Raw genomic sequence first — 18,177 nt, 5'->3', positions numbered from 1 at the left:
AAAATAAACATTTTTCTCTTAGAGAATGTGTATTTATCAAAACACAAAAAAATGCATTTAAAAAAAACCTTTTCGCTTCATTTTAAGACAGAAGATAAGATTTTAAAGTACACGGGTCAAACTGTATTTAGTACTAATTATTTTTTCACACTAGGAAAATCAAGCTGTCTTGAGCATGACTATTAAATTAGCCAGATCCTCAAAGGCTTAACTAGGACAGGAATACAGTGTTAAATCAGAGGACCTTTTCAGTAAGAAATAGGTAAGATGGAAAACCAAAATGCCCCTGAAAAGCGTGAAAGTGGTACAGTGACATAAGAAAACCTTCCAGAATGGACTACTAATAATACTGCTTCTCTATTCAGACAGCCACAAAGGTTAACAAATGTAATTAAACCACTGGGAAAAAAGTGCCCGTGAACTCATTTACTCCTTAGAGTCATGCAGAAAACACAAATAACAGTAAAAAAAAGTTGTATATTTTCCTGTAAATTAATAACAGTCCTACCAGGATCATGATCTAAAGCTTGCTGAAGTACTTTTTCTGCCTGTTCATACTGCTTCAGTTTCATTAAAAGCTCAGCCAAATCATAGCAAAGGAAGTTCTGTTGACCACTTCTCACTGCAGCCTCATAGTAACCGATTGCCTTGAAGAAAGAAGCAAAAATTTGTGTATAATTTAAAGACAAATCTTAAAGACAACAACCTTGTTACTTAGGTATTCAATGGCAGGGTTGCTTTACTTTTTTTTCAATGGAGAAGTAATAAAACATGGGTTTCAGTGCAGGCCCAAACCCACGGCAAGTCAACAGAACTACAATTCAACAGAACTAAAATCCACTAATGTGTGGATCTACCAACTGTGCCTTTGGCCACATCATCTGAAGGGAATCTCAGAACTTACTTTCAGGACAAAATGTCTATTTTAGCACTCTGAAATATAATACCAATTGCACCCAAGCAAAGCCCACATGGTGAAACAGTACTCAACTAACCTAATACATTAATTATAGAATACCTTTGAGTAGTTATGTGTTTTGATTAGGGCTTTTCCAATTTTACTTGCTAAAGATGGATCTTTCGGATTTTTCTTCAAGGCCTGCTCGTAGGCTTCTATGGCTTCATCAGGCTTCAACAGTAAAACAAAAACACATGTAAGTCAAAGATTAAGAGAAAAGGTGTATGAAGAAAACAAAATCTGGTAACAACTCCAGGAACCCCAGTACTGATTCATAAACCACAATACTTCTGAGAGAAGAGACAGTGTTGCTCTAGAAAACATTTCCTCCTTGACTTTCACCAAGTAAGCTTTTATAAGAAATGTATTTTCAACAGTTTTTAATTTAAACAGTTACTTGTAGTCAATATTTATCATTTTATATCCTAAAGCAGTTTCTGTTTGACAAACATCAATCAATAAGAGTAAGCATGCCACAATGTTTCAACTAGACAAAGTCAACAAACTACTCAAATATTCCATTCATCTCTAGCAAGCACTCACCTCTTGAATATTCATGTATGCATCACCAAGAAGAAGAAAAGTATGAGCACTTGGCAGTTTTTCTACTAGGTCACTGGAAACAGAAGACAAAACCTAGCTTAGTATTTAACACGTCAATACTGGTATCTAAACAAGAGAAGGGCAGAACAATTTTATCCTCGGCAGATTTTAGTTTTTTATTTCTCAAAATAAACCCAAAAAAATCTGGTATATCTTTTCAAAATAAGACTTCCAATTGTTTATTTATTATTTATTTATTTATCAATTATTTATTGTTTTAAAAGTTACCACATTTGCTCAAATGAGTTCATGCCACTAAATATTTCTCCTTTCTTGCAGTAGAAAGAAAAAATGAGTTCACCACGCTATCAGTAAACATCTAGAAAACTATGCACACCACAAACTTTTACCGATAGCAGGCAGCATACAACTTCTTATCTTTCCTATACTGAAGATAAATATCTGCCATTTTTTCTTTAGCTTGTACAAAGTAGGGCTGTTCAGGTGTAATATTGCGGAGCATAGTCAAGGCATGTTTCACATCTCCTTGAGCAATTGCCAGATCTGCATTTGCAATCACAACCCTTAGTTCCTCGGGTGTTCCAGAAAATTCATTCATGGCATCTTGGATGACTATAGCAGCTTCATGCTACAAATAATAAAAGAATAGAATTAATTTAGTTCCTGTCAGTGAACAGCCAAAAATAAAGACATTATTAGCATTTATGGGCGTTATGCAAACCAATCAAAAAAACCACAAACGATAATATCCACTTGTTTCACCATAGTATTTTTGATTTTTTTAAACAAAACTCTGGTGATATGGACTACTAAAAGAAGTTTTAGTACAGAAAATTACATTTGTGTTGCATATAAACAAGTACATATTCAAGCTTCAGCTAGAGAATGCATTTAGCACCTTGCTCCAACAGGTCCTGCTTTGAGCAGGCTGGCCTCCAAAGCACAGGACTGTACAGCTTCTCTTACATTCTTATACATAGGTAGCGTCCTATTGCTTATCCAGACACAGCTGATAGTAGGGCTGCTGCTACACAAAGATAGGGACATGATCCAAAACTACTGCTAAATAGCATCCTGACAACAAAACAGGGATCTACATCCCAGCAAATGAACATCAACAGTATGAAATGGTTTTTGGAGTCTCAAAATTGAACACCTGTAAACAGTTTGTTTTTCTTTGCTCTGTACAATTTAAGGTACTGAAGTTCTCAAATCAGATATCCACATGCTGGGAAGTTTTACTAAGCAAATCCTCTTGGTAAAAGAAGTGGTTTTCTATTCTGAACTAACAGAATTGGGAATGGGAAGAGGAAATTGTTTTCAGGTGTGTTTTGTATTTTAGCAGGTTTGCCATCTTACCGGTTCTCCATTCAAGCGATGAGCTTCTACCAACTCTAGGAACACAGACACACGATCACTTGCATCAATTTCAATACTTTTTCCTTTTGTTTTTGAGGAAGCTATAGGTTTTCTCATTCCAGGCAAATTCCTTGCCATCTGTAAGGTTTTAATAGCTTCTGATATTTCTCCAACCTTCTTTTGGGTTTGGGCCTTAATTAAGTGATACATAGGATGTTCTCTCACCTTAAAAAAGAATAAGATAAAGAGTTTCCAAATTTTACTTGATGTATTCAAACCTCTTGCAAGATTGTTTTTTTTAATATTGACTTTGGTTGCTTTTTTTCCTTCGAATATACACAAATTCAATTTCAGAAATTTACTTACAAAATTACAAGAATTGTCAGAGTACGCAAACTAGTAATTTAGTAAGTTTTTTAAGTACAGAGAAACTATTACAAGGGATGACACTTTGGGACAGAACAACATTAATCACTGCTTTATTTTAAACTAGACTGAATTTTAAGGTATTCTGAATGTCTCCCACACTGCTGCATGCACACTTCACCAGGCTATTAATTAGAGGAAATAAATAATCATTATTTGGCACAAGTTCTGCATGCCATTCTTCACCTTCCTAAAACATACTTCACATGAAATAAAAAGTCTGTAAGAGAAATACAGCTCTGTGAAATGGCAAGGACCTCAGTTAGGTAGCTAATTAGATACAAATCTTCAGCTTTCATGTATCACTTGGAGAAAGGAAGTAAGATGGGACATGCTTGCAAAGAAATGGTAGGTTCCAGCTAAGTGGTCTCAAGACACTTGGGCACAACTCAGACCTAATGAGTGGTGTGTGTGTGCTGTGTTCCCAACTCTCTGCTAATCCTACATGAGGTCAACAAATCAAAAATCCCATACTGTAATGCGTAAGACCCATGAAATGTGACTCATGAGGGGTTAGCTTTGTCTTCATGGTCATTTATTTGATAAATATTCAGATATCACATTCATATTAACATTTAGATATTAAATTTGTAGTGGAAGAATTATAAAAAGTTCAGTTGAAAATTATTATGTAGAAAAACATACAACTTCAGATGAATGACTGAATAAAATTGTTTCCTTCTTTTGTTAAACTCACCTCAAAATTATGGCTTAGACAAAGTTCCAAGGACTGAGAACATAGCTTGATATTGTTTTGAGCCAAATACACCTGGGCCATCAGTAAGTGTGCCTCTGCATAAGAAGGGTTCCTTTCCAGACAGTAATGTAAATTACTATGGGCTGCTTCAACGTCCCCTAGGAAGTGGGGAAAGGAAGGGAAAGTGAAAAAGCAGTTGACATGAAATACAGCTATATATATATACATATATATACACATACATATACACACATACATATATATATATATGTTATATACATAGCATTTTTATTTGCCTTTTTTAAAAAAATAAATGTCAGCATCCAGTGAATAAACTCACATACAAAGCATTCTAAGGTTATGACATGAAATCAAAAGCAGGTCAAAGGTATGGTATTTTCTCATTGCTCCCTCTGTAAATCATTCAATAAATTAACTTTTTGGGAAACAGTAGATAAAAAATACTTATTTATAGGTCTGTAAAATTAAGATACTGTCATATAAAAGGCAAAGAAATGAAGAGCAAATGTTCTTCACTTAATTGTTATACAGTATACTGCAGTGAAAGAAAAATATTCTTTATTATTTACAGATGTGAAATTAATTTTTTATATTAAATAAACTAAGGAGGTGGTTAACTACCTATTCATATAACTATTACCTGACAAGTATTTCACTTTTGCAAATAAAAAGACAGCTTGTTGAAGACCAGGCACAGTTTTTACAACAGTTTCAAGAACTGAAGCACAGTGCTTGAGAAGTGGTGAAGGAGACTGTCCAGGACTTGCAGGCTAGGAGCAAAAAAAACAAGTAAGTAATAAAAAAAGAATGCCAACAAGCTAACAAAAACCAGCATTTGAGTCAACAGGGTTTAGATTGACATTTCTTTTTAAGTCTGAGCTTCACTTTCAACTCCAATGAGCATTAGCAAAGCCTTGCAATTTCCTTCAGTCAAAGCAACTGTTGTTGAGAAGAAATATAAAAAACATTTGAAATTTAAGGGGGCAACTTCTTGATATCAGCAGGAACACAAGACAGTCTCAGACTTCAAGGACAATGAAACACCTCAGACCTGACATACACAGAAGAGTCAGGCCAGAAACATTTGGTTACACATTCTGAATTAACAGGCCAACTCATCCAACATAGCATTACTACGAATTATATTTCAACAAAGCTGAAGTTGGAACAAATGATGAGAAAGTTGAGAAGAAAAGGCTCTGCTCCTGTCATGCATACCCTCATCCCACACCACAGAACATATCCATACTGCTAGCAACAAACTGAAAATAGAAGCTGAAAAACAGCTGCTCTCATGCAAACTGCCAGTACAATACCCCGTCTTTTAATTGCTCTTTATCAGAAACATTATTCCTTCCCCTCTATTACTTTAGCTAATTGCTGGTTTATACATTAAAAAAGGAGAAGGCAACCTAAGCATCATTCTGTTCACAAACAGTATTTTCACAGGACCCAAAACCAAAATGGAAGCCTCCACCACCTAGCTAACTCCACACTTTCTAACACCTGTGGTCCTTTTTTGCAATTAAGAGATAAAGAAAACTTCAGGGAAAGCCTGTCTTTTCTTCTGAAAACCTTTATATGGACAAAAATGCAGAAAAGCAGTTTTAACTCCAAATTAAAAACCATCATTGCTGTTCAGTATTTCTGGAACGTACCCAGGGAAATCTTCAGATAAGAGCAAAACCTCATCGAATGTCACTTTCTATCACAGCCATCTGTGCCATGAAAATGTCACTGCTACTGATGTTTTAGACTTTCAAATATTGTCATTTTCTTATAGATGATGAGGCAGCTCACAACAATGGAAAACTACTTGTTTTCCTGTTAAGATTTTAAAACTCTACATAAACGTATTTATGGAAAGGTTCTATAATTAGGCTAGAAATAATGACAGGATAACAGAAGTCAGCTCCCAGCTATTTCAGAAGAATACTCTATTTAAGGAAGACACTATTTAAAGAAACTTTTAATGTGTTTCTCCTGCTTTAAAGATGTCAGGTCCCCATTCAATTTATTAAGTTCTATATGCCTTTGTTGCTAAAACTAGAGCACACAAATTCAGCCACCTGAGTGAGATTTTTCACTGGAATAAGCAATAATATAAAAAGGCAGTATTCCACTGATTTTTACCAACATACAAAAGAAAGAATTTACGTATATTGAAAAAATATCCTAAGCCAACAAAAATATTTCATGGATAGGGTGGTCGGTGTGAACATCCTAGTTTCATAATGTGATAGCTCTATTCACTGTATCATTATAGTTTCCTAAGAGATACTAAGACAGTGCAACTGCACACACAGAATGCTTTGAATAAATATCCCAAGTTTCCTCAGGTGTCATTACTGCCACTTGCTCGCTTCACAAAATGTGTATTTTCATCATTACTTTGACTAAAAAGTGGTGTAATATCCCAAAACATATTCTTACTTCAAATAAATTCACATTTTAAAAGGAAAATTTTCTAATTTTTTGCTTCATGATTAACTGTTCTCAAAATGAAAAATTCCCATTCTTAGACAGATGCAATCTATAGGTACTTACCTGTGCTGGACAAAAATTAAGATATTCTCTAATAATTTCTAGCAAGAAATCAGGGTTTAGTTTTTCAAAATATTCCACACCAAGAGGAAATCCATGCAAAGATGAAAAGTGAGTATCCAGAACATCGTTCAATAAAGCAAAAACGTCTTCTTGTCTCTTATGTTTTTTCATAGCTAGGACTGCATGCAGGAAAGATAATTCCTACAGAAAAGAAAAAACAAATACAAACCCTCAAACATTCTGCATATTCCAGATACATTCATCTGTTACTCATGTAATACTACAAAATTATTAATGTTAGCCATTTCTTCTTTATATTTAAGGATACTCTTAAGACACTTAGCATGTTGTAAAGGACACGATGATTATTCTATCAATTAATTCCTTTAATTTGTGCAAGAACCTTTACATTTGTCTGATCACAAAATCCTGGAAATAATTAATATTTGTCCCTCCCTGACATACCAAAATTATGTTCAGAGAAAAAACACAGCTAGAAAGTGATGTTTTTGCTCTGCAAGCAAACAGCCTGGTTGCCAAGTTAAACAACACATTGACTTAAATAAAAAGAGAAACTGAAACTTAGACTTAACAGTACTCCATTAAGAATGCTCTACTCAAGTGACTGAAATATAGAAGGTGTAACAGTTAGAAGGCCACAGTTCAGATTGTAATCAAAGTATCTCAGTAAAGAAAGATGCCTCCTACCCCAGATTTCCCAATGGACTGCTGAATTTCATTAAGAAACTCCAGCTGATGCTCTGCATCTTCTAATTGCCCTTGTATTAGCTGGCAACGGATAATTCCTGTAACACATGGAAAGACTTTATTGCCAATTCATCCTCCTAGTCAAGCACACGCTTCCTTTTCCAGAACTAACTTTTCCTCTCCTCAATCTTTTCATAAAGCAGTGACAGGAAAAGAAAGAATGGATCAAGACTTAGAAAGAATAGATCAAGACTTAGGGTAATGCCAATTTTACATACTCAGAAAAACCTAGGGTAGGTGATACATGATTGATACATTAATATGCTGCATAGCAGTTTGAAATGGTAAATCTTCAACTGGTTCTAGACTAAGCAGAAACACCATAAAGTCTGGCTTCTAAATTCAGAACGAGTACAAGAAGGAAAACAACCTCAAGCACACACACAAACCATTCCTGCAATCTAAGGTTTTTAATACTGTTTAAGGCCATGGCACAGTCAAGGAGGAAAAAATACAGGGAAAAATCTGACAGACAAATATGATGCATTTATTCTCCATTTTCTTGATACATATGAGACTTGCTATAGAGTGGGAGTTTTTTGGATGCAACACACATATCTAAAGTATGATGCTTTGACTTGATTATGTTTTTCAAGCTAATTTGGACAAAACAAGGACAGCTTGTTCCATCATGCCATTGAGTTTCTTATCTTTGTAATGGCTAAGAGTTCTCTAGTTCTTTGGTACTATAGAAATTAAATAATAAAGTCAGTAAAATACAGCAAAATGTCTGTTCCTATTATTACTTTGAGAGCTCTAATTTAGAACAGAAAAGATTAATCTTTTAATAAGCAAGACCAAAAGACATATTCAGTAAGAAGACACTGTTGCCACAAGGAAGAAAGCACACAATGAATCTGAGAAAACAACCCAGTGCTCCTGTTCTAACAGTTATGGATTTTCCTAGTACCAGTAATAGGAAAATTTGAACAAAAAACATTGTCTAGCAAAAACTAAAAGGAAGTGTAAGAACTTACCAGTTAGTGCAGAAACACTTGTTTCATCAAGTGTCATAGCAGTTTTGTACCATTTTTGAGCTTCTTTCACTTTCCCTTGTAAAATCATTTGGTAGCCAAGTTCAGTAGCAAATTCTGCATTGTCAGATGCCAAATCAAATGCTCTTTGTACCAAGGTTTGTGTATGCTGAAGGATGAGCTGGTTCCGGCCACACTAATGGTAAGAACAATCTTTAAGCCTTAAGCTTTTCTTAGGTTTTGGATTCAATTAGACAAACACACTGAATATAGCCAGAGCAGTAGAGACAACATCATTTCATGTAAGAATAAATTAGCCTGCAGTAATTCTATAAAAACTGTGACATTAATGTGGGATGGATTCAAACATAAATATACAATACCATACAATAACTAATAGTTGCTTTGAGTGCTTCTTTATAGCAACTTTTGATAAAGACACAGATTAAAGAAACCTTCACTTTCAAGGTTACATGATTAACCTTGTCAGTTTTGTACAGTAAGAAGATGGTTGGTGAACATTTGAGTGTATTTTCACTGTTCCTCACTTAAAAGCAAGGAGTAAAACCATTTTTGGAATGAGATGGCTTAAACATTGTAATTCATGCTAAATATAAGACTTGAAAAATGTGGTTACCTAGGCTACATGAGTTAATCTATTTCAACTGTCCAAAATTTTCTACTTTTTAGCAGATATTTAATATCTGCTACCAAAAAATAGAAGAAAACCAGGATATATAGACAGCTGTATGCTGCTTAAGGGGAAAAAAAAAAGCATACTCACTGTTCTACTGAAAGCTAAAGCCATTTTACAGAATAGTTCAGAATTACGTGGTTCTAATCTATCCAGTGCTTTAATCAGGTCTCCCAGTCTTGCTGAAGCCTTGGAGAAAAAGGAATAATATAATAAGTAATAGAAAGAATTAACAAATTAGGACAATCAAACAGTTTTCACTATAAACTGCTCACATTTTTACTATGCGCTAATATCTTGAAATGTAAATTCTGAGGTTTTCAGGCTGAGGAGTTAGACTTGAGAATTCCTATGCAAATACTTTGGAATAGTAAAGTGACAATAAAGCTGAAAGGCTTGGGCTAAGTCTGGTATAACAGAGGAGTCCCACAAAGCAAGGTAGTCTGAAGAATCTGATCTGTGAATCCTGTTCGGGTTTCAGTGTGATACAGACACACGTGCTCAAAAGCAAAGCACTTCCAAGTGCTCACAATTTTAACCCAAGTTCTTCAAAACATCTAAGAGGATTTTCTGGACATACAATAATAAGGTGCTCAGGGTTTTTTAATATGAAATGTGTAAATCTAACAGGCCTTGAAATTTACCCCTAGACATAGCTCTTTGTCACATGTGACATTTCACTCCAGAATCTTTAGTTAACAATCTACTCTGTCCAGCAAGGTTCCTTCCTGGATGCCTTCAACGGGACTCAGCAATTCTTACTACTTCGCATTTCCCATGATTGTGCACAAGACTTAAATTTGATTGTAAGGAGGCTAACGACTGAGTTCTTTGCAGTAACTGAAAATGTGTTAAGCAACATAAATACCTTTTCTTCTACAACTTGAAAATACCTACAACACAATGAAAATACTTTCTTTTTTGCTATCTTTCCACCTAAATTTTACTAGTTTTTGCATGAGAAAAAATACAGAATGAATTTTTGGTGACAATTTAGATCAGCTATTTTAGAACTTCTTGAAAAATGGCACAAGTGCTGTACATACAAAATACATGTGTATACTCCTGTGCAAGAAAATGGATCTTGGGAATAGAAGGAAAAATAGCGTAGAATGCTTAGAGCTGAAAAAACCCCACAATAATTGTGAAAAAATTGTGAACAAAAAACACTGGTGTAAAAACTATGACCTGCTTCCAAAAATCTATCACTACAAGACCTCATAATTTCCCTTATTTCAATTAATAAAATATTTAAAAATAATGAAAGGCTTACAATAACGCATGAATTTATCAAAAGAGAATTTATACAAAAAAGATCACTTTGATGATTCAAATCAATGTGATTCAGTCAGGTGTCCAGATCAGATTTCTGTTTGGCTCAACACCTGTTCTCTGGAAAGATGAAGGTTAAAAATAAAAATCTTTTCCTTTGCATCCAGAAAACACCCCAGCAATAACCTAGAGTAGCCACTCAAATGAGAACAGGTGAATTAATGTATCTCCTGCAGATTAGGGCAGCGCAGGACCAGCCAAAGTGTATGAGGAGAATACATAAAGAAGACAGCCTTTGTAGGGACTAGATGCCACATGCATTATGTTGTGCTCACCATTCTGCTAATAAAAAGACTCACCTCAGATATATTTCCTCCCCTGCACAGATGATGCAGGGCCTCCATTCTTATGGCTTCTAAATTGAGGGGATCTTTCTGCAATAGTCTAAAACCAAACAAAAGGTGAATGTAAAGAAACCAACCAAACACTTAATCATCTATTTTATCCTAAAACAGGAATAGGAAAACTTATATTTTACAGCCATTTTAGATCATGTATCTCAACTGAAAGCACAGATCTTATTTCATGCCTATCTCAAGAAAGATCCTCTTCCATCCAGAATGGATTCACATATTGATGTAGCATCCTCACAGAATTGCAAGGCTGGTTTCTAATAAAACTTTATTTACTTGAAATTTATTTTTAAAAAACTGATGCAACTAATGCAGATTCATTAACAATGAATGGAAACCTATCTACTTTTGTTTCAGTGTCCTTTGGGTGTAAACATGGCAAGAAAAGAACTTAGTGGTGTGCTACTTCATACTCAACCTATGTGCTGTTTCAGTTGTCTGCTCCCAGTCCTGCAAGGCAAGTTGTAGCTTCATTTTCTTTATGAAAGCAGGAATGAAGTTTGGGAAGTTTGCAATTATCTGGTTCACAATATCCAGAGCTCCTGAGTAATTCTGTCGGACCTCAAAATATTGTGCCTAATGGAAGGAAGAGAAGCCATTATCAAGAGCCTGTACACTCACACAGGTGAGAAGATTCAGAAATTCTTTCATACAGAAACCAGGAAAAAGAACTAGAGAAAGAAGTCTTTCCTGAAGTAATAGTTTTACCTATCCATCACAACTAGACACAGTGCAACAATCAAATAGCAAAGGATGATGTGTAAAGCCTGGTGTGTGTGGTAGGTGCTCCGTCACAAAGGTAACTGCAGTATTGACAACCTACTAGTCAGTTGAAAGCAAGAAAAAGACAGACATAGCTAAAGAGTAAAACTGCTTCATTAGGTTTCAAGTATCTTTGTATGAAGTATCCCACAATTTTAGGATATTTAACATAACCCACTGATGAAACATTTATTCAAGCTCTGAGGCATGTACCATGCAAAAACCCATGCTCAGCAGGTAACTACTGTTGTTGCCAGAATTAACAATTTTCTAACTGTAATGCGATTTACAGGGTATTCCAAATACAAAACTTTCAGAAGTCAAAAATCAGAGGTTTAAATTAATTCCAGTAGAAATAAATTTAGGATTTAAACCCTGTTTTGCTTTGATGCTTTGAATTTACTTACCATATTCCAGGTGACTGTATGTGTGCTATTGTAGTTCATCTTTTTAAGACAGAACTTATGCAAACACAGTAGATTTTGAGAGTTCATTTTTTAAGCCTAGTGAGATTCATGTCTGTCTAAACCCTAATTAGTAAGTAACTACATTTGACATATACTCTTAATCTAATTCAATGGTCCACATGCAGCCAGGCACACACACCTAACCAAATACCATTGTGCTCACTCTCCTGAACTTCAGTCTTCTAATATTCATTGAAGAATTTTTTCTGCATTTAGCTTTGGAATACTAAACAAACATCATGTTAATGAGTAACAATGTCTGCGATGTGTAAAGAAAACAATTCATGCCACTCCTTTAATGAAATATAATCATTGATGATTACATGAACACATATGAACACATGAAATAGACTAATGAGAACTTTAAAAGAGTGTTCACAATATTAAAAAAAAATCACACTACAGTGTTTAAATATTGCATTTTGGCAGACAGCAACTCTGTAATGTACATAGGTGGCCCCATGCAAAAAGGAAGAGACTACACACTTTTACATTTTCAAGTGATTTGAAACTCATTTTATACATATAAAGAGAAAGGTTTTCTCGTGTGCATAGCAAAATCATAACAACAGTACACCTTTAGAGCGACTGAATTTTACTATACCTTTCTTTTCACACTGGTGTCTAAAGAACCTGAAAGTATCTACAGGGTCTGAACTGTATCTCTGTTCCTTGGACAAGCTCATTATGCACTACTCTTGTCAGCATCTCTCCAATCTACAAGACTAAGATGACATTTAGGAAGAGTTTAAACAGTGAAGTAAACTTACTTTACCAAGCAGTGCAAAAACATCATTGCCTTCCTGCAGTGCTTCATCAAAGTATCTCAGAGCTTTTTTAATGTGAGTTTCTTTCCCACAGGTGAGATCAAGCCATGCTTTCAAAATTAACCCCTGTTAACAAAATACAAATTGGAATTCTTTGCTAACTAGGTAATAGAAAATTATACTAGGTACAAAAAGCAGAAATAACCTAAATAGGGGACTTAAAGTATCTATCTTAACTGCTTCAGAGGCATAATTATAACCAGTCTTTAGCATAACCTAACACTTGGTTAATTTATTCCAGAGTTAAATTAACCAAATAGTGTATTTACTGACAAAATTAGAAAAAAACACCAATGGCACCTAACAAGTCCAACACGCTCAGCAGTCAGAACAAAACTTCACAAACACGACCACATTAGACAGAATATTTTCTGCAAATATTTCAGCACGTTTCCTTAATATTTTGTTTATGTGAGACACTGAGAAACAAAACAGTGCTGCAAAAAGGGAGAAACTTGAGGTTTTTCTTCTACTTTCTGATTTAAAAGAAAATCTTTTATGTGCAAGGCAAAACTCTTGACATTTTTCAAATCTTCAAAAGTATTATTAGAAAGAACACCTAAACAATTAAAAGTCAAAGTGTGTCTTCTCACTGCAGAACTTACTACTTATAATAAATGAAATTTCTCTTATGTGTTCCAAACATTAATTATAACTTAACTAAATAAAATCTATTTTGAAGTGTATTTAAAGTCAAAGGTTAGTAGAAGAGCCATATTTTGTAATTGCTAACAATCAGGGTCATGATTTTGTTATGCAATGGAGACTGAACTTTATATACTCCAGCATTTTTTTTTTTTTTAAAAGGCAGGTGTTGTACTTCCACACAAGGAATACATAAACTATCCTATCAAAATAAGTGTATACTAAACAAATCATACTTCACCAAGTTTAAAGACTCTGAACCACCTCCCAAATAATCAGATGTAAACATTTAAACATAATTTCATATGACCAAACTAGAAAAAGAGCTAATCATAAGCGAACTTCTAAAAAAAATTATATATATTTAAATACTAATGTACTTTTTCTTTTCTATGCATGTGTCTGTAAAACATAAATTAATTACTTTGAATATTTTTAAAAACTTCAGCTGGAAATATTTCACACTAAGCATGATACCCAAATAATATTTCCTAAGAATTAAAACAAGCAAACAAAATCAAACTACGATTGTTTCAATGAGTAAAGTCATAAATACCACTATTTCACCAAAATGACCTAGTCATTTCACCAAAAGGACCTAGTCCTTAGTCTTTTTAGGAAGTACCATATTATTGCTTTGTGATGTCCTTAATTACTTCGTCATTAATATAAGTTATTTTTACATTAGTATAAATTAGCCGATAGATTAGTTCTTATTTAAAATAACTACCAATTTAAATCATTAACCACTGTTGGAAAGCTAAGCCATTACTTAAATCATACTTTCAGAAACGAATGTTTAGAAGAATAGTTGCAGGTTTCTAGCTCATGTAATAGATCAAACATAAAACTATAAATTACAATTGAACAAGTACTGAACCATACAGCAGAACATTTTTGTTTGATATTACTGTAAAATAATGCATTCAATGTTAACAGCTCTGCCTCAAAGATGTTTAACTACAAAAAATAACTCAATTTTTTTATGTTTCTCTCCTTGAACTGAAGCTGATATATCCTTTAAAAAAATAAAATAGTAAGTTTTCAGAAATCTCTTTAGAGATTCAAGATTTTAATGAATTGTAATGTCTGTATTTAAGTGCGAAAGACAATGCTATATATACCACTTATTTCAGTGAAACCCTAGGCAAATTTTGCTTTTTACAACAGCTAACAATTTATATCCCCAATCCTCTGGGTATTTTTGAGCCTTCAGATCCAGATGTCTCCCTCTAGCGAGACTATCATGCTTATTTTTTTGCTAGGAATTATGAGGCTTGGTAGCAAGTAGCAATACTGGCTTAAGTGCATATTATTTCCATTTACTGATTTATTTTAATTTATTAAGTCATTATTATTTACTAACTGAAAATTAATATTAGTTAACAAAAAAAATAAATTATGGGAATTTATTCAGTTGCGTCAAATGAATTTATGACAGTTAAGAAGGAAAGTACTAGAACACAAAATAGTTCAGGATAACCTCCAAACAGCATGAGTGCCGTAAGTCTAGCTTCAGAGTATGCATTGTCCTAATAATCTTTAACATTACAGAAAGGTAAGAACCAGTTACCTCTTTACCACCACCAGAAACTCTGATCATTCTATCAACGTATTCACGGGCCTTGTCCTCACGACCAAGATGCCACAAGAACAAGCCAGCATAGTACAGAGCCTGCTGTCCTGCTGCTTTACGCTGTTCCTTCAGTCTTGCATCCAGCTCCACAATAGCATCTCGATCTGAAAAGGTTTTGTACACAGCTCTTGTTGACAGCCTCTCAAAATATTATAAAAGAACAGCATGTAAGCCAAGGGCTTCCAGATCAACACTGTTTCTGTACTGTACATTGATAAACATGCAGACAGCCCCACCCAATCAGTAATATTTAGCAGGTGCAGATGGAAAAGGCAGAAGAGTTCCCAACAACACTGTTGATGGGGAGGTCCCAGAAGTGGGCAAGTCCCAGATGACTGGTGGTTAGCCAACCTGATGTCCATCCAGAAGGGCAGGAAGGAAGATCTGGGAAACTACAGGCCTATGAAACGGACCCTGGTGTCAGGGAAGGTCATGGGTCAGGTTACTGAGTGCCATCACACAGCAACACTCAGGGGATCAGGACATCCAGGGGATCAGACCCCGCCAGGCACTGGGAAAGGCAGAAGCTGCCTGGCCAACCTGATCTCCTGCTGTGACAATGGTGACCCACCTCATAAATGAGGGAAAGGCTCTCACTCTCAGAGAGTCTTGAGATCCACAATAATTTTGCTGTCCTGCAATATTAATCCTCAGGGACTTGAATTAGAGTAATGCCATTAGTCAGAGCTGTTACACATTAAATTGTCTAACAAACTGTCAGCAGCAGCTATAAATCTCCATAGTGAGAAAGATACTACAGCAATAGTTTAACAACCACTCAATGTACCTGATAAACCAACTCTTATTTTGAGAATGTAATTCCTAACAAAATAATTCCAGCTTTTAGGTTGGAGAAGGAAATAGTGAAACTCGCAAAATTATTGTCTTGATCTGTATGGTCAGAATAATTTAAAAGATAGAAATGGCATGGCTTTAAAGACTTTTCAAGTTGCAGTTCTACTCAAAACTACAAATATCAGACATGAGTGAACAGCAATCACAAGAAGCTTGATTCAATTTGTTTTTTTCCTTCAAAGTTTCTTCATCACAGTGAATAAGTAAGATTTTGTGTGTGGGTGTGTGTGTTTTATTTTAACATTCACTCTTATGCTTCATAGTTTAGTGGTTTGGTATTTTTGTCTACAATCTTGGTAAGAATCACTTAATTCAGTAATAGATCCTATGCCAAATGCAAAGCCAGAGTAAACCTTTTTAACTTAGGCAGAATTAGCCTGCAACCCTCAAGCTTTCACACAGAGCTGTCTAAAACATGAACCAGAATGTCTTAACAGGCATACCTGGATTAGGGCTCTTTTTATGGGCATAAATCAGAGCCATCATTGTACAAAGTGACACCTCTGGTTTGTTTTTAATAGACTCCAACTGTCGAATACTTTCTTGGACATCACCTAGTTAAAAAAAGCACAGAATAAGCTATCACACTTTCCAAGACAAAGAGTATAATCATCAAACATCAATCTGACTTAAATTTTCTCTTCCATTTTTTCTTCCATGCTTTTGTTCCTTATGCATATACCCACTTTCACTTGTTTGTGCAAGTCTTTCAAACAGACACAGGAAAGAAAATAGCATCTCATTGCAAAGAACTTGAATTATGCCAACTATTCTGTGCTAATTCTGCCAACTGTCAGAAAGATGAAAATAATATTTATTGTTTTATAGAGGGCATTGAGCAGCTCTTTTTGCTCCTGTTTCTTTACATAACTAGTATTTTCCCCCTTACTTGTGTGAATATTAAACATTAGCAAAATAGGCAGTATCTTGAAAAATGACAAGATTCTTACATAAAAACATCTGGGAGTTTGGGAATAGATAAACTCTCAAAACCAGTACACCTTCATAGACTTGTCTCAGCTCTTCCCATGTTGGGTTATTTGTTAATATTTCTGACATCCTTCGAATAAACATGTTGCTAAATAAACTCTTCAGAACAGTATAATTTACACAAAGATCCCCCCACTAGGTATTAGCTGTCAGTTTCCCTGGGACAGAGGATCAACAAAACTAACACAGCTGCTTTGAAGGGAAGAACTGCTAGCTGGGAGACACTAGTGAGTTTCCAATCACATGCAATATGAGTTTGGGCAGGGCTCAAATTCCTTTCAAGGAACCCATTTACCTGACCCATGGTCATGAAACCATGAAAAAGAAAAGTATGTTATTTCTCACTTTGATACGATGCTGTCTAGATCGCTTTCATTCAGACTGGGGAGGAGCGGAGACAGATGATAACACAGGGGTAATTCACTCCACAAGGCACACATTCAGACTCCCCAGCACCGCTTTTCCCTGCGGATTAAGGGCTAAGTTTTGGGAGGCGAGCCGAGGAAGCCCAGCGTTGCGGAAGGAGCGGCCCGCCCCGTTACCTGCCCTCAGCGCGCCGTAGGCCCGGTAGAAGAGGAGCACGGGCTCCGCGCCCAGCCGCGCCAGCGCCTCGTCCGCCGCGGCCCGGGCGTGCTGGAACAGCCCCTCCTGGCAGTAGTAATTGAGCAGCGCCTGCGGGGAAGCGGCCGCGGGTCACCGGTGCCAACGCTTCGCCCCGGGACGGCCCCGGGCACACCGCGCCCACCGCGCCCACCGCCCCGTCCCGGCCGCCCGCAGTCCCGCCCGGCACCCCCGGCAGCTCCCATCCCTCCCTCCTTCCAGCCGCTCCCTCCGCCGGGCCGGGACGGCGGTGGCGCCCACCTGCTGCACCTCGGCGTCCATCGTCGCTACCCGACGCCACTGCGGGGGGGCTCCGGAAGGGTGAGGACGGCGCCCTGCCATTGGTTTGGGCAGGAAGGAGGCGGGAGAGACACGGGAAGAGAAACTCCTGGAAGGCGGCGGGCGGGAGCCGCGGGCCGGGCCCGAGCCAGCGGGCGGGAGGCTGCCGGCGCCTTGGCGCCCCCTGCCGGCGGGCAGGCGGCCGTGCCTCGGGAGCGCTCGCAGCCGGGATGCCGAACGGAAGCTTTGGGAATGTGTCGGTTTCCTTGCTTTTCTTGGCTGAACGTAGGACTAAGCGGCCTACATTCCATACGTTTCATAGTGTAACTGAGCACTTCCAGTTATGTGGCACTTCTCTTAGAAATATAATAGCAATAAGGTGAAATCAGAGAGAGAAACACCCACCCCCCGTTTCGTTCCTCC

General features: G+C 36.5%; 1 protein-coding gene across 3 annotated transcripts in view; it reads right to left on the bottom strand.

Moving 5' to 3' along the window:
• TTC21B (tetratricopeptide repeat domain 21B) overlaps positions 1 to 17,894 on the bottom strand; it is a 34,157-nt gene extending 16,263 nt beyond the window's left edge. For 2 of the 3 annotated variants that reach the window (XM_077181459.1, XM_077181460.1), the window contains exons 1-18: positions 17,737 to 17,894; positions 17,418 to 17,547; positions 16,329 to 16,439; positions 14,968 to 15,134; positions 12,693 to 12,815; positions 11,112 to 11,269; positions 10,640 to 10,724; positions 9,099 to 9,197; positions 8,318 to 8,510; positions 7,281 to 7,378; positions 6,573 to 6,773; positions 4,666 to 4,795; positions 4,005 to 4,162; positions 2,882 to 3,106; positions 1,912 to 2,150; positions 1,502 to 1,574; positions 1,019 to 1,129; positions 509 to 647 (exon numbers count right to left, since the gene is read on the bottom strand). In XM_077181459.1, the coding sequence (XP_077037574.1) occupies positions 509 to 647; positions 1,019 to 1,129; positions 1,502 to 1,574; positions 1,912 to 2,150; positions 2,882 to 3,106; positions 4,005 to 4,162; positions 4,666 to 4,795; positions 6,573 to 6,773; positions 7,281 to 7,378; positions 8,318 to 8,510; positions 9,099 to 9,197; positions 10,640 to 10,724; positions 11,112 to 11,269; positions 12,693 to 12,815; positions 14,968 to 15,134; positions 16,329 to 16,439; positions 17,418 to 17,547; positions 17,737 to 17,817 (2,521 nt within the window). In that variant the 5' untranslated portion in view covers positions 17,818 to 17,894. The remainder of the gene's footprint in view (positions 1 to 508; positions 648 to 1,018; positions 1,130 to 1,501; positions 1,575 to 1,911; positions 2,151 to 2,881; positions 3,107 to 4,004; positions 4,163 to 4,665; positions 4,796 to 6,572; positions 6,774 to 7,280; positions 7,379 to 8,317; positions 8,511 to 9,098; positions 9,198 to 10,639; positions 10,725 to 11,111; positions 11,270 to 12,692; positions 12,816 to 14,967; positions 15,135 to 16,328; positions 16,440 to 17,417; positions 17,548 to 17,736) is intronic. The other variant, XM_054636635.2, reaches the window with a different exon arrangement.
• Between the last annotated feature and the right edge of the window lie 283 nt (positions 17,895 to 18,177).

Source organism: Agelaius phoeniceus, chromosome 7 (assembly GCF_051311805.1).
Source record: "Agelaius phoeniceus isolate bAgePho1 chromosome 7, bAgePho1.hap1, whole genome shotgun sequence".
Lineage (NCBI taxonomy): Eukaryota > Metazoa > Chordata > Aves > Passeriformes > Icteridae > Agelaius > Agelaius phoeniceus.
This window is presented reverse-complemented; position numbering and strand designations above follow the sequence as displayed.